At 39.1% G+C, this 16,405-nt stretch overlaps 1 protein-coding gene and 1 long non-coding RNA gene across 8 annotated transcripts in view; both read right to left on the minus strand.

Annotated features, from left to right (window-relative positions):
• ITPRID2 (ITPR interacting domain containing 2) overlaps positions 1-6,056 on the minus strand; it is a 38,687-nt gene extending 32,631 nt beyond the window's left edge. For 5 of the 7 annotated variants that reach the window (XM_067741326.1, XM_067741323.1, XM_067741324.1 and 2 more), the window contains exons 1-4: positions 5,846-6,056; positions 5,446-5,491; positions 2,439-2,488; positions 1,532-1,588 (exon numbers count right to left, since the gene is read on the minus strand). In XM_067741326.1, coding sequence (XP_067597427.1) covers positions 1,532-1,588; positions 2,439-2,488; positions 5,446-5,491; positions 5,846-6,056 — 364 coding nt within the window. Of the gene's footprint in view, positions 1-1,531; positions 1,589-2,438; positions 2,489-5,212; positions 5,391-5,445; positions 5,492-5,676; positions 5,759-5,845 lie in introns of those variants that run through there. The other 2 variants (XM_067741328.1, XM_067741327.1) reach the window with 2 other exon arrangements.
• A 642-nt stretch (positions 6,057-6,698) lies between these two features.
• LOC137226452 (uncharacterized) overlaps positions 6,699-16,405 on the minus strand; it is a 61,180-nt gene continuing 51,473 nt past the window's right edge. Inside the window, exons 2-3 of the long non-coding RNA XR_010944356.1 lie at positions 12,054-12,155; positions 6,699-6,856 (exon numbers count right to left, since the gene is read on the minus strand). This is a non-coding gene — a long non-coding RNA (uncharacterized lncRNA). The remainder of the gene's footprint in view (positions 6,857-12,053; positions 12,156-16,405) is intronic.

Consider the following 16,405-nt stretch of genomic DNA (forward strand, 5'->3'; position numbering starts at 1 on the left):
TGTGGGGCAGAAAGTATGTTGGAAATCTCTGTACCTTCCCCTCAATTTTTCTGTGAACAAAACTGCTCTAAAAAAATGAAGTTTTTAAAAAGAATTCTATATTGTGAAACTACTAAGGCAGATATCAAAAGTGCTATTTACAATAACAATAAAATGAATTTTAATAAGGGGTTAACAATATGTTCAACTATCCTGATTGGGCAGCAGTAAGTTTGAGTTTATTTTATAGAGTTTAATCCTTAAAAGCATATTAACAGAAATAAAAAAACTAACATATACACATTCTAGAGTTTTCAATGTTAGAAGGCTCTAAATAAGTATTCTTATCATACAGATTGACTTCAAACTGCAAAAGACCAAGGATATTAAATTCAGTGGATAAATTCACTATTCATCAACTTACAATTCAAAAAGATTTAATAAAATCCTTAATTCTTTTTTTTAATAAAAAGCACACATTGGGACTTCCCTGGTGGCACAGTGGTTAAGAATCTGCCTGCCACTGTAGGCGACACGGGTTTGAGCCCTGGTCCAGGAAGATTCCACATGCCGTGAAGCAACTAAGCCTGTGTGCCACAACTACGGAGACTGTGCTCTAAAGCCTGTGAGCCACAACTACTGAGCCTGTGTGCACAACTACTGAAGCCGACGCGCCTAGAGCCTGTGCTCTGCAACAAGAGAAGCCACCGCGATGAGAAGGCCGCGCTCCGCAACGAAGGGTAGCCCCCCACTCGCTGCAACTAGAGAAAGCCCACGCACAGCAATGAAGACCCAACGCAGCCAAAAATAAATAAATTAATTAATTTTTTTAAAAAAGCACACATTAATAACCCAGCTATACAGTTACCAATAATTTTAAAATACCAGTAAAACAATAAAAAAATTCTTAATTTTATGTTTTGGAAAGCTTTATTATGAATCCACAGGAAAAGATTATATAATCTGTGAAAATTTAAACATTGCACAATACACTTAAAATCCTAACGCAGCCTTGAACAGACATCAGCATAATGCTTTCTAATTAACTTCTCGTAACTCTATTTTGTCTTTGTCCTTAAGTCTTCTAAAAATCTGGAAAAAGAGGAAGCGGGAAAGACAGGAGACACTTGAATGCAAAGAGAAAGACAAGCTGCAGCTGTTAAGTCTGACATAAGGCTACCTCACACTAAAATAAGCTTCACTTTAGTTTTCTCACGTATAAATATTTAAGTTTCCTTCCTTTTGAGAGACAATTCTTCCCTCAGTTATATGACCATTGTTTGCCCCCAAATAGTTCCTGTAAGCTACAGAGTCCAAGGAAGACCTTTGGACATTGCACAATGGTTTTCCAGAGCCATTCCTACAGGTCTCCTATAGGCTCTTACTAGATTATTAACACATAAAAGGTTCTGTAAAATGTGTCTGAGCCACTTTCAAGAACTTTAAATTTAGCTTTGAGGATCATAAACATGAAAACACATGACTTTCTCTCTCTCTCTTTTATTTTTTTTAATTTTAAAACTATATGAAGGTACAGTTCTTCCAAACATACCTTCAGCTCCCAAGGACAAATCATCCTCAAAACTTCCTCCATTTCTCACAAGCACACCTGAAAGAAACATTAGAAGATTCATGCTGGTATTCTGTTCTTTCTGACCCCCACAGAAAATCACTGTTTTAATTAAAACAAACTGACCAAGCAAAATATAAGACACAGTAAAGCATTTCAGACCTGAATGTACTCACAGGTTATTCTGATTATATAATTTCAGGAAGGAAATATAAGTTTTCACTTTATCGTAAAGGAAACCATGATTTGCAGCCAGGTAAAGTTATTAGAAGCCCCAATCTACAGGCTACTTTATACTTAATAAGCCTCTAAGATGTTCAGTTAGATAATGTATCTTACCCAACAGTTTCATGGGAAACCAGACCCCAGCACAATCATTCCTTTTACCCCCTTATATTAAGTCAGGAGCTCAAGCTAGATTTTCCTGATACTATAAATGTTTTTCATATGCCTTGCCACTACCTGCACATTCTTGTTGTACTTTGAACTTCAGAATTTTGCCTTGCACAGGTGTGGCAATCTCAGTTAATGTAAGCAAAGAAATGCTACACTAAATGCTACACTAAAGCTCACCTGATTCACTCAACATATATTTTCCCTATGTTTACATATCATATTTATGTATTTAATTAGTCTTTATAATATCTAATTGGACAATAAAAAGAAACGAGTTTCATATTGTGGAAAGGTTTGGTAATTTGTTTAAACTCATCACTGTTTTATGGTTCATGACAAGGTTTCTCCCTTTAGGCTTTTATCTTAAAACACCATACTTTATAAACATGAACATCACTTTTATAATTTATACACACACACACTCTTTCACTCAGAGGACATATAAAGTAGGACCCTCATAAAGAACAGATTTAGAAAGGCAACTTTCTCTTACCCTTGAGTGTACTACTGCTTTGCTCATCCAGTGAGGCTCCCAAAGGGGTACTGAAACCACACAAACATATAAACCTTAGTCTTGAAAAGCTGTCTGGAAAGCTGTCACTGCACAGCCTTACACTTTAAAGGGTTATAGCTAAGCAAGCTTCTAATCACAGTTGAATTTTCCTCCCAAATGCACATGGAATGCAAGTGAATTACATAAGTAATATCCTACTAAGCAAATACCTATCATCAAGTCAGATCACCAGGAATGATCTAATCACACGTCTGATCTGCCAGCAATTAAGAGCAAGAATGGCAATTACAAATGATATGAATTGGCATTTTCTTTACAAAAACAGAAAAAGAAAAGAGAATGACAACAGGCCTTAAGAAAATGTCTGCTCCCCTCAATCCCTTCCCTAGAAACAGGAAAGAGAATTAAGAAAAAGCAAATCTTTATCTCAATAAAATTAAAAAGTCAGAGTATAGTTAGAAATAAGGCTCAACAGTTTTCTCAAATCCCATCAAGCATTTTAGAGCACCACTCAATGCCTCCCTTACCCCAACTATTATCTTTTCTGATACAATGGAGAAGTTTGGAATTTTAGGCTTTTAAACTAAAAAAAATACATGTATTCTTCATTTAACTCTGAAAAGAAAATTACTAAAAAGTTGGCTTGAGAATCAACCCTAAGAACTAGCCATTACTAAAATTCTTTCACATTCTTGTTGTTCAAACACAGATAACTTAGAAATCTTTTTAATGCAAAATGTTTTTCATTTCTTTCTCAAAACTAAGTTAAGAAAGAAACAGGTTGTTTCATTATGAAAGTTCTACTTTGTGTTATAAGCCTTTCATCAGCAACAATTTATACCTGTTATAAATTCACATCAGAAATGGGATCAATCATAAAAATATCAGTTTCAAAGAAATATTACTGAAATGCCACTTAAATGTTAAATGTTAAAACAAATATACAAGCAATGGCAGTTCTTTAAAAGTGCTTTTGAAATGAAAAAGAATAAGCCATGACCATAAAGATAATAAAACCTTGAAGTTTTTGCATATATTTTAATAAAACTATACTTTATGCCCTCAAAAAAGTCATTCCTCTTCCCTGGCGGTTACTTTCGTAGGACAAAACATTGCATTACTCCTTCTGTAAATGTCTCAACTGGCCTGGGCACCAACAGAAAATGGCAAATGAGCAGAATATAACTGGCATTCTCCTTCAAAAACAAGTCTCTCACTCTTATAATTGCCCTCTTAAAAATCTTATCAAAAACTCTATCCCTTCTTAGATGCTACTTATTCAAGCAATTTGTTTCAGCTTAGCCACAAAAAAAAAAAAAAATTACCAAAATAAAGACTCCCTTTAAGGAAAAACAACATGGTATCTTTATTCAGGATATGGAAAGCAATAAGAAAACAAAGAATATTTGAGAACTTATCAGGGGGGTTGGGGGCGGATGCTGTCTTCAGATCATCTGTACATAATATACAAAGTAGACAGATGCCTGACTCTGGGAAGGACCCTAAATTGTTATAGAAAAAAAAAAAAACTTGCATATATCCTAGCAGTCAAATCTGTGATAATAAAGCTAACAATAAAAGACTTTGTTCTAGCTCTCCAGAGTACAAATGAATGTCCCTTTCATACAGAATAGGTGAAGCTGTAGGGAACAAGAAAGAAACCTATGTAGGAAATCCGCAACAGACTATAGAATCTGCCTACATAAATCAAGATTAGCAACAAAACTCCTGGAATTTTCAGAGATCTTGTGTCTTGGTGAATGTTAACATTTGCCCACTGCATTTATCTTAAAAGATGCACTTATTTACTGTCTACTTGATATAACTCTTATATAATCTTAACTCCCGTACACCATAAAATAAACATAACATGATTCTTCTCTTGCTCTTAAACATTTTTTTGTGCATCTTCAGAGAAAAGGTCCATATATTTCATCATATCTCAGAAGGGTCTATGACATCCTCAATAAAGGTTAAAGAGCTCTATAATAAAGAGTGTTCAGTAAGGCTCCAGGCAATTCACCAAAACAGGATAGCAACAGAGTAATGGCCAATATTTTATGTCTTTAAGAAAGAAAAATAAACTGGCATATATAAGAATCATTTCTCTCTCCCCACCAGAAAAGACTTCTCAAACTCTGGTACTTGGACAAAAGATTAAGAAAAGCCCAAATTGAGATGGCAAAAAATATGTACAGAAGCAAACATCTTAACAAAAGTTAAAAAGCCAACATTCTTCATGTGAGATTTTATAAGTAGCAAATAAGTTGGAAAAAAATAATTAAAATATGAAATAAGTACATTTTACTGTAGTAAGATACGATTAATCTCCTCTGTACTTTATCAAACATTTCTGTACCAGCTACCAAAGCATGTAATTAAACAGATTTATGCAGCCTGAATGTCTTCAAAGCTCTATTTCCCTTCTGTGAATTCCAGGGCCATCTGACAAATTCATGTCCAAGAAGTAAGCTAGAACAAAGTAGTTAGCTAGTTTTAACAGTTCTCCAAACAGAATTAAGGCACCAACATAAAGTTAAAGCCCGGTTAGTGTAGTTAAGTAAATTACATTCATCTAAAACACATTTGAAAGGGAAATGACTCTTCTGCCAGATATACACATGTCAAAACAAAAGCAAAATAAAATACTGTGTGAAATGTGACAATCCTTTCAAATAGAAACAGGGCAAGCATAATAACATGGCATGATTATCTGTTTCAGGTTTCTGATCTCTGATGCTAACATCACGCACCGGAGCTGAAGTCCTAATAACTGTGAAGTCAACATGGTCACCAAATAATCGGCGGTCACAGCACTTCCATTTCTAATCGCTTAAAGGAGGAAGCTATCCGCCGGCTCACTTTCCGGTTTATGGCTTACGAGGTCCAAGGGACCCGCAAGGACGGCGGCCCGAGTCACTCCGCCCAGGCGTCCCATCAGCGCTGATCTTTCCCCGGGACGCGAGCGGCGCAACCGAGGACTCACCGGCAGTCCTTGAGCCATATCGCGATCTTCTCGTTGGGCACGTTTCCTGCGGGGCAGAGCGAGGGGACAGCTCGTTACCGACCCCAGGAGGACTCCTACCGTGGGGTCACCCTGGATACCCCCAGGTAGGAAAATCTACTCGGGGCAGAATGCAGCCTAAGCAACACGGCTTAGAGACCATCTGAAGGGAAATGATAGCACCTGGGTGTCTCGACGCTGGAGACGCCTTACCAAGCACGCACGTTTAAAGGTCGGAAGTGTCCCCTCTCCCCTCGGCCTCTCGAGCCCAGGACGATCTTCCAGAACTCACAGCAGTCGCCCAAAGCGCACGAGACTTTTCCCCGCCCGCCCGAACTTCCCTGAGCTCCCCGCCCGCCGCTGCCCCGCGGGGCGCACGGACCTCTCCCCGCGGCCGCCGGCAGCTTCGCTCCAGAGAGGTCTTCCTCGTCGTCCTCGTCCTCGTCCTGCGTCGTAGCTTCTGTGGACAGGTCCTCCGTCTCCGACGCCTGCCAGGAGCCGCGGCACTTGGCCCAGGCCTTCCTCCTGCGACTCGCCACTTGCCACTCCAGTTCCTCCTCCGCCTCCGCCGACGCCACCAGGGGCCGGTCCATGGCTGCACCGGAGACTCCGCAACCCCAACCGGAGCCTGTGAGAGACAAGGCGGCGGCTGGGACCCCAGCCCCTGCGGTCAGCGCCCGGCCGGGCTGGGGGCCCCGGGGAGCTGGAGCAGGCGCGGGGGTAGGAGGAGGAGGAGGAGGGGACGGGAGGGAGGAAGGGAGGGAAGGAAGGGGAGGGAGGGGGCGGAGGGCCAGCGTTTCACATGAAGCCGGCCGGGCGCGGCGCGGGAGCGCGAGCGGCTTGAGCGAGCGCGGCTGGGAGCCGAGCGCCGGACGGCCCCAGTACCGGCTCCCCGCCCCGCCCTCCCCTCGGCCCCCGCCCCGCCCTCCCCTCGGCCCCCGCCCCGCCCTCCCCTCGGCCCCCGCCCCGCCCCGCCCTCCCCTCGGCCCCCGCCCCTCCTCCCGCCTCAGCCTGACGCGCCAGGGGCCTGGCCGGCCGCCGCGCGTCAGCGCGCCCCTCCCTTAGCGGCGTTCCACGCCCCCTTCCGGCCGGGGGCGCGCGGGGCGGGGCGCGGCGGGCGCAGAGTGGGAAGGCCCGACCACTGTCCCCCGCCCTCTGTCCCCTGCCACCCGCCCTCTGTCCCCTATCCCCGGTACCCCGCCGCGGCCGGCGGAGCAGGCGAAATTTGGTTCCTTGTTGGTTAGTAATCTTTGCTTATTAACTTCTCCTCTCACCCCAAAAACAGAAGCAATGTGGAAAGGCCAAGTTTCACTCAACGCCCTTCTTCACTGCGTCCAAACTGAGTGTCTGCTTGGGCTCGCTGGAAGTTATTCTTCGAGGAGTCCAAAGAATTCTGTCCAAGAAATGGTGGAGAAAGATGGGAGAAAGAGGCGCGTAATTGGTATTTCTTGTCAAAATATCAGAACTGGAAAAGACTAAGCTTCGTGGAGTGCTCCTTTCACGCTTAAGAAAGTTATTTACTGTGGTCGTGTTATGTATGAAAGATTTAATTTGGAAATTCCACATTGAAATTAGACATAGAGAGGTGAAGGAAAATAGAGCAAGGAACAGCCGGGAAAAAGTAGAAATACTTGCTTGGATTTTGGTGCCACAAGATACAAATGATGTAAAGGTTTAGAACATTTTAAAAATGAGTTTGAGCAGTCCCTTTTGTTATTTTTAAAATCTTATTAGCAGAAAGACTATAAAATCCTATTCAACATCATATCCAAGATCCAGACAAACTTCCCAGAACCATCATAATATCATTCTGGGCCTTATACTGTGAAATATGAGAGGGAGCTAGAACAGGGATACTGGTATCTCATTGCCTTGCCATTTCACTATTTTTTCTTTGAATCTTAAAAAATTTTTTCTTTGAATCTGAAAAGCTTTCCAGCCTTCAAGAGTCCTATAGCAAAATGCAGCTAACAGTTTAATGGTCCTTCAAAATAGGCCAGTGTCTAGCTGCCTGTAGGAAAGGTGAGCAGGAAAGCAAGTGAGGGAGGTACCTGGAGAGAAGGCACTGAAAGGGCTGGTCAGAAGCCACAGAGAACAAAGTATACTGTCTTCAGTTTCATTCAGGGCCCTGATGGACCCCACCCTACCCAGTTCCATCATTTCCACATGCTGTTGCTAACTCTCTATCCTAGCCTCTCATTTCATTCCTGTTCTTTCTGTCCAATACCTTAATGATCTTCAAGATCCAGCTGATCCAGAACTTTTCCTGGACTACATCTTTCCACCACCTCTGGTCACATCTTTTCCACAATTCCCTGGTATATAACTGAATGTCTGTCTCATTTATTTTGGGACTGAACTGTGCAGTAAATAATATGACTGGCTTCTGAGGGTATGTTTGACTTCCTAGGCAGACTGTAAATGGAGACTAAAGAACGTTATTCTATATTCTTCTTGCACACCTTACACTTTTAGTACAGTGCTAATCCCACAAGGAACATTGAGTTCTCTTGAGGTAAATTTTCTATGCTTTACATTCTTCAGAATGGACTGGCAAATGGATAAAATATTTACTTGCTTTATGTTGTTTCTCTATGGCCTATTACCTTTTACATAGTTTTGTTGTTTAAATACTTTAAGACAATAAAGAATTTTTGAGAATAATGAACCACATTTTATATTTAAAAACCAAACCACCAAGTCAAATGATAAAGAAAGTGGGAAAAATTGCCAGCAGGTAACATTAGAATAGAGTACAGCAATTCTTGAATCACCACTAGCACAATCATATGTTTTCTTCTACATGATAATTTTAATGTAAAATGTTGAGGATACAGAACTAATAAAGAAGGAAATCCTTGAAACAGTAAGCTATTTTGAAAAGTAAGGGGTTTTAATTGTATTCTCAACTTTGAGATTTTAGAAAACTGCCCAAGGTATTTAATTTATTCAGAAATGAATGCCATACTACACCTGAGGAGAGTCTAGTTGTTTGCTTGCTTCTGCAAGGATTTTTTTTTCTAAACAAGTACTGTATTGTAGACCTACTGCCAATCAACGTTGCAGAAGTTCTACATAAAGAATAATGTCTGAGTTACTAAAGCCTACAAGGTGGAGGAAGAAATACATTTATGTTAGACGTGGATAATCCCATCCAGCATGATGTAGTGGGAACAGTAGGGTCTTTGGTGTCAGACTGAAGTTTGAAATCAGTTTCTGTCTCTTTCTAGTTGTATGGCCTAGGGTAAGACAGCTAATATCTCTGGATATCACATTCCTCATCTGTGAAGTTGCAATCATGATAACTACCTTCCCAAGGTGATGTGAGGATTATATGAAATAAAGTGGTTGCTCAGTATAGCTCTAGGCATTATTATATCGCAGCAGACAAAAATCAGTTAATTTTATATGGGGGGATTATTCTTATAGTAATGGCATCTGTCTTCATGCTTATGCAGCTGAATTTTTTAAATGGCATAAATTCAGGCTAGGACAGAAAACAGACTAGTTAAATTAGGCAATTTTAAATGGTAAAAGCATATATCAAAAGTGAAACATTATGCTCAGTTTAATTAATTACTTATTTTTTGCTTTTCTAGGCCTTAACACATGCCTCCAAATTACAAAACAAGATTTACTACTAGGTAAGCTAAGGCATTTTGGTTCTAGTTAAGGTATTGTTTCTTTAGTCTTTACATAATTAAAAATTTTATTTTGTGCATCAAAATCTTAGTAATTAGGAATCTGATCAGAGAGTGGTATAGTGCTGCAGTTTAACAAATTGAAATATAAAATGCTACACTTTTTATTTAATCTGCCATTCTATTTACCTTACACCTCCCAGATCCCTTTTGTCTTAATAATAGAATTGCCTGGAGGAAAGAATTCTGTATAAAGTAAGTTTGGTAAACTCTGCATATTTTCACCTCCCCCAAGCCCATCCCAGTCGCAGTGAATGTTAAAGACTTGCGAAGTTTTCAAGATTTATTTTTTTAAAATAAAACTGTTTAACTTTGCTTAACCCAGCATTTCTAAAATTCATTTCGACATGTAATGTTTTGGGCCCCCTCAACATAACTGTTAAGATTTCCAGGGATACCAGTGGGATGATTTACAATAGGATAAAAGAGGATAAAAGGGAAATGTTACTGAATGAATGAATTCTTCAAAAACTTTCAAAGGTTTATTTACAAATCATGTAATTGAACTATGAGGAAAGGTGGTTAGTCTGACTTAGACTGATTTTTTGATATATTTCTTTGTCATTATTAACCATTAAAATATTTCTGGTTATTGTGTATATTTTAAAGTAATAAAATTAAATATTTAAGGTCTATAAACCGATTACCTATACTTTTGGGTTTTTCCACATTAGCAAAAACTCTTATTATACTAGTTCATTGTCCTCATAAGTAAGCATTAACATAGCAAAACCATCTATTTTGATTTCCTTCATTCTCCCAGGTACACATCGGAAGAAGCAGGTGTTAATACCACTGGAACTTTGCCTTGCAAATTATTTACATAATCTGGGTAAGTTTATATACTTTCTGATTTTGTGCATGCTAAAACTTGTCGTTTATCATTCATTTCACCGTTCCCAGATCACAATTTCTTCAGTTTGCCACATAGTGCTAAATTTACCCTCTCCATGGTAAAACGTTGTTAGCCTGCTTGTTTTCTTTTCAGTGGCTCAATTCTCTGGTGTTTCTGAGCAACAGGTGAGAATGGCTCATCTATTCTTCATCAACAATGGGTGAAGCAAGATTATATAACAGAATAAGCTTTATTTGGTCTGTTTCATAAATTCATGAAACAACTCAAAGGAGGTTTTGAAATCCTTATAACTGGACATAGTAACACATGGGAAAGCCAAAATGTTTTTAATTCATCTGTGAAGCTTTAATGCTCATGTTTAGATCAGTCCTTTTCTTCATTTTCTTTTCAGTCCTGTCCTAAAATATTGTTTTTAAAGGTCTCTGATATTTTGAATCATAAAAGCTTTGGAAAAGGTATATTTATTGATATCAGATGCTCAATCTATGCCACTTGATATAAAACGTTTTTCTGCGGTACACAACAAAACAAGAGGGAGTCATTATTGCATTTTCGAGTTTTAACACTACTTTTATATGATCAATTTATTGATACACGTTTTTTTCCTAATTTAAGATTAATTTCTAGCTCTTATGTTGCCTATATGATTCTTCCTATTTGAAGGCATTTAGAACTGTAAAAAAATGATTTCACTATGCATATATTTGGCATTATATATTTACATGTAAATCTCCCCTTCCACATTTTATGAGGATCAGAAAAAAGGTTGGTAACTAGATGAACCACGTATCTATGTAATACGATGTATCTTTAAAAGCTTTAAAGGGTACAGACCTCATAAATGTTTTTTTAAAACACACCACACACACACACACACACACACACACACACACACACACACACAATGTCTTTTTAAAAAGTAATTCTGATGTGTTCCTGAACCTGAATAAATATAAACTGCACTGGCCTATCCCACCACATTTCCCCTCTCTAATCTCCATTCTGCAGCCCCTTCATGCCCATCTCAGAACAAACACAATCTGCATTCAGTACAGGACCGTTTACAAGTTCAATGGAGTTATTTTGGGTGAGTCATTGAAAACACAGTACAAAACCTTTCCTCACTCACCAGAAATGCATTTTTAAAATAAAGCCAAAGTGAACAAGGCTTGGCAAGTTTGAGGGTGGACAAAATGGGGAGAAAGCAGGGTTTCTGCCAGATTCAGACAGGATTCTGCTAAACCATTTTTGGCTATTCTTTACATTCAGCTCCACCAACTTTCCTTACCATCACTAACCAAAAAGTACAAGATTGAGCAGGTAGGCCGTCAAAACAAGGACACTCAATTTCCACCAGCACTGTATTGGTGGGCAGGGCCAGTCGATCCCTTAGAACTTAGTGACAGTTTTAAATCCCCCTTTGTGTCTCCCTTAATTCAGAAGCTATAAGATGTATCCACTTAATAATCTCTTTCCTCTGATTAAATCATTTTGGCAAACAAATAATGATTATAAGCAATTTTTAGAAAGTTGTGTATTAAGAAAATAAAGTGTATAAATTCAGTAAGCAATCCTTTAAAATTGCTTTTAAAATAAGTGATGTTCTATGAGAGTTAATCCAATAATAAAATATTGAAGGAAATAACAGCTATAGAGACAGAAAATAATAAGCTAGTTCCTAAGAACTTTTTTTTTTTTTTTTTTTTTGCGGTACACGGGCCTCTCACTGTTGTGGCCTCTCCTGTTGCGGGGCATAGACTCCGGACGCGCAGGCCCAGCGGCCATGGCTCACGGGCCCAGCCGCTCCATGGCATGTGGGATCCTCCCAGACTGGGGCACGAACCCGTGTTCCCTGCATCGGCAGGCGGACTCTCAACCACTGCGCCACCAGGGAAGCCCCCTAAGAACTTTTAAAATTGAATTAATATGTCTCTACAATGGCTTGATAAATTTGGGGTTTTAACATGCAGGTATTCAGGACTTAAGCATCAGTGTAGAGTCTTATTTATCTATCTATAAAATATATTACTCACCTTTTATCCTGCAGAGAACTTTCTAGCAGCAATACAAGTGATTACTCTTTCACAACCGGTTACAAATCAGTTGAGGCTCACATCTCATGAATGAGGAAAAACCTAGAATCAACAAGGAGACTTCCTTAACATATAATGGTAATTCTGAACTCTTTTGCTATAAAATTTGATAGTCCTTGAAAGTCATGTTTGACAAAGGTTGACCCAGCACATTACCGCATGTTAATTAATACACCCTGTAGGGGGACCTACTCTTAGAAGTGTTCTCTGTTCACAAAGAATTTATCGCCAAGTTGTGGGTACAAGCCAGGCTCTAGTGGATGTAATTATACAAGTATTCTTCTCGAACTCCCTGCAAATTATCAGTTTCCACAGTCAGGGTGACAATTGTTGGTTAAGAGGAATAAAAACTCTGTGTTTGAATGTTAATCTGGCTATGGAAGCACTAGGGTCATAATAAACAAACACATATTTCCTGCTGTAGTTAAGAGCACAGCAAAGAACTCTGGTTTCCCACATTTGGGGGAATTTTTTTCCTTTTCTTTTGTGGGTAAACAATTGCTTTAAAATTATAAAATAAGTACTTAGCCTTCAAAGCTTATCTCTGCTATCTAAGAATGATTTTATTGTACTTAGTTGTATTGAAATATAATCTACATATGATCAAAAGTTAAAAGGACTAAACATCTATTGATGGGAACCCCAAGCTAAGAACTTCTTCACAATCTTGTTTCAAAACAAACAGAAAAGTAAAGCAAATGCCATTAAAATTTCTTTGAGGCGAAAAAGTTTATTATTGCTATTAGGTAGCATATTTGGCCTGGATTACATTAGGACTAATCAAACAGCTTAAAGTGGTGTTTGCTAACAGACGGTTATTAAATAAAAGAACTACAGGGTAAAGGTCAGCACACAGGTTGTTTTGCTTAATTTTTAAAAATTTCCCTGAGCCTACGTCTTTCCAATTTTTTTCTAAAACAAGTCAACTCAAGTTGGCACCTCAAAACCTTTAAACACAGTAATTAAAACCTTTAAACACTGTAATTACACTAGTGCTGATATTCAACTTGGAGAAATGCTGTTAGAAGAGCGATTATTTCAGTGGATCCAGGGTAATGATATTAAAAACGGATAGTTTTGATTGAGCACTTGCTTTGTTCCAGACACAGTATTTATACCTGGATTTATACTGTCTCATTTAGTACAACTCTATAAGAGCTTATATTACTTTCACTTTACAGAAGGGAAACTGAGCTTCAGAGAGGTTAATACTTGCCCCAGGCCACATACTAGTAAGGGGCAGAGTAGAACCAGGACTTTTCCCCTGCAAAGCCCATGCTCTTAGCCAAGATGTGTGACTGTCTTAGATACTCCAGGTCCGCTGTTAGAGAAACATTAGCAACCACTTACTGTCATCAAACTGAGGGGATTCTCCACTTACAGCTGATGGGCAGAGGGAATTCAAGGGAGGCGATTACCTACTAAGACTCCCTCATTTCACAAGGGAGGAGAACTAAGCTCAGAAATTTTAAGAAGCCTGCCTAAGGTCAGCCATCTTAGTGACAGAATTATTGAGGGACGAGAATCCATAACTCAACAGTCCTGCAAACACAAAGGCAAAGGTAGAAAAATTGTTTTTATCTCACCAAATCTTCTGAAAAACTCAGAGAATGTAAAAACAAAGATTTGAGTATTCAGGTTTCTTACTAGCATGTAATATTACAGAAGTAAAGTTGATACTTCTGGCCCAAAATCTGTAGCTCCACCTATGCATATTTCTGGAGAGGACTCAAGGTTGGAGACAGTGAGAATCTCTGCAAACAAGTATGTTATTCAGGTTATGTTTGAGTCCTTCTAGGATAACATTCTGTTCTTTATTAGATGCAAAAGCCCAAGACTGTAACATCCCTGGCCCAGCCACATTCTTGCACTCAGAGGACTTTCTCAAAGGGAACAATGTTCCTGATCAAAAAGAGGGAGTTTTTGCTTCTCAACCTAAAATCTGGTCTTCCAAGCAAGCTTCAACTGCCCAGTATGGGACATGACGTTTTAAGATTTCACCTAAGAACTATTTTAAACTCTATCTTGAAGAGAAACAATATTCAGAAAGTTTTTCTAAAGGATAAACTTCAGTCACTACTGTGACTAACATATATGATATGTGAGTATTTCAATATATTATATTTACTCATGATTTAAAGCAGACCAGCAAAGAGCTGGGTGCCTTGATAGTATCAAATGATTTCCAAGAAGATGGTTTTTACAGAATTACTCTATGATTTGTGCAATGGCATCTGCCTATACTGATTCTTGATTTGAGCAGTGACATGAAATGAGATGTACCATCTCCAATAAAGAATCTTCCCACAGGTTGTTAAGTATATCGCCCCTGTATTCCCTTCAGGAGAAATATCTTTTCACAATATTTGTTCCAAGAAGAGTTAAAATTACCAGGACATTTTTGGTTAATCTCACGGGCACTGGGAGTTAGATAACTGACAGAGTTTCTCTTTTCACATTGGCAGCTAGAAAATTGAAAGCCAAATGTGTGGCTCACTCATGGTGGATGAGTAGGTCATCATGGAATGCATCTTAAACTTTATTCATGGCTCGATTCTGTCCCCACCCTTGTTTTTTTTCCTCTTTTTTCTTTCATTTCTTTTTTTTTTTTTTTTGTGGTATGCGGGCCTCTCACTGTTGTGGCCTCTCACGTTGCGGAGCACAGGCTCTGAACGCGCAGGCTCAGCGGCCATGGCTCACGGGCCCAGCCGCTCCGCGGCATGTGGGATCTTCGCGGACCGGGGCACGAACCTGTGTCCCCTGCGTCGGCAGGCGGACTCTCAACCACTGCGCCACCCGGGAAGCCCCATTTATTTCTTTTTATCAAAATAAATTTTATAATTTTTGATATTTCTTTTCTGCAACATAACAAGGAATAGCTAAATAAAATATGTGAGAATCTTAAGCAAAATTATATGTTTACAAATATGTATTTTCAGAGAGGAACGTTAGGAGGGAAACAAAGATGTTCTATTAAATGACAATATTATGGCTAAATTTTTTTCTTTTATTTTTCAAACTTTTAAAAATCTTAATAATTGTATTTACAATTTAAGCATAAAAACTTATTTGAACTTTGAAAGCTCTAGGTATTCCAGATATAGAAGTGTGGGAAGTATGTGTCTGACCCCATGCAGTGTATTTTTCAGTTTGATTATGTTAAGGCAAGTGAGGAACTGTCATAGACTGAGGTTGAAATGGTAGGTGAGAGCCAAATTTTAAAGGCCTTGGTGTGCTATTTTAAGGGAGTGTATTACTGCCAGTGTGAAGTTGGAAGCAGCACTTTTTAACTAAAGTGCTTTACTGAAAGATAACTGTAACTATACAGTTGAAAGAATAGGGCATGGGAAAGCCTCAGGCAAGGGAACCAGGTAGGAGGCTTATTAGTTTGGTGGCAGGGGTTGGAGGACGGAGGTTTATAAAAACTTGAGTTAGACCAATGGAGATAAGGGCTGCAATCAGATTTGACAGATTAGAAGTGGGTGGGGAGGAGGAAATAGAATGATCCCCAGGTTTGCTTTGTACTTTAGGTAATGGATAGGTATTGGTGTCATTCAACATGATAGAGAATTTAGAATGATTAGGCATTAATTTGTTTGAGAGTAAGGAGAACAGAGAAGAAAGGAATTGAGTTCATTATTGGACATATTAGATATGAGGTACTTATAATACATATAAGAGATGTAGCCCCAAGCAGTCAGAAATACAATACAGGGACTTCCCTGGCGGTCCAGTGGTTAAGACTTTGCCTTCCAGTGCAGGGGGTATGGGTTCAATCCCCGGTCGGGGAGCTAAGATCCCACGTGCCTCGTGGCTGAAAAACCAAAACGTAAAACAGAAGCAATATTGTAACAAATTCAAAAAAGACTTTTAAAATGGTCCACATCAAAAAAAAAAAAAAGAGAGAAATTACAGTACAAAGGTGGAACTCTGAATGAAAGTTTGGCTTAAATATTGTAAGGGTGTGTGTGTGTGTGCGCGTGTGTGTGTGTGTGTTTGGCATCATTAATATCAGACAGCCATTTTTTCTATATGATTCTGGTCAGCCTTCCTCCTATTTCCCAAGTAAGCTATTCTAAGCCTATTAAGGCAGTAGTCATCAATGACTTATAAAATGTCAAGTCTAGTGGATCCTTTCAGCTCTAATTTTATAGGTATCTTTATAGCTCTTGTCAGGATTGATTATGCCTCACATTTCTTTCTTGATCTTACATTTTACTACTTCCCAGTCTCCTTCACCGGCTTTCATTCTTTTACCAGTATAAACTATTAAGTTCATACACTGTCTCTGA

This window comes from Pseudorca crassidens, chromosome 6, assembly GCF_039906515.1.
Source record: "Pseudorca crassidens isolate mPseCra1 chromosome 6, mPseCra1.hap1, whole genome shotgun sequence".
Classification (NCBI taxonomy): Eukaryota; Metazoa; Chordata; class Mammalia; order Artiodactyla; family Delphinidae; genus Pseudorca; species Pseudorca crassidens.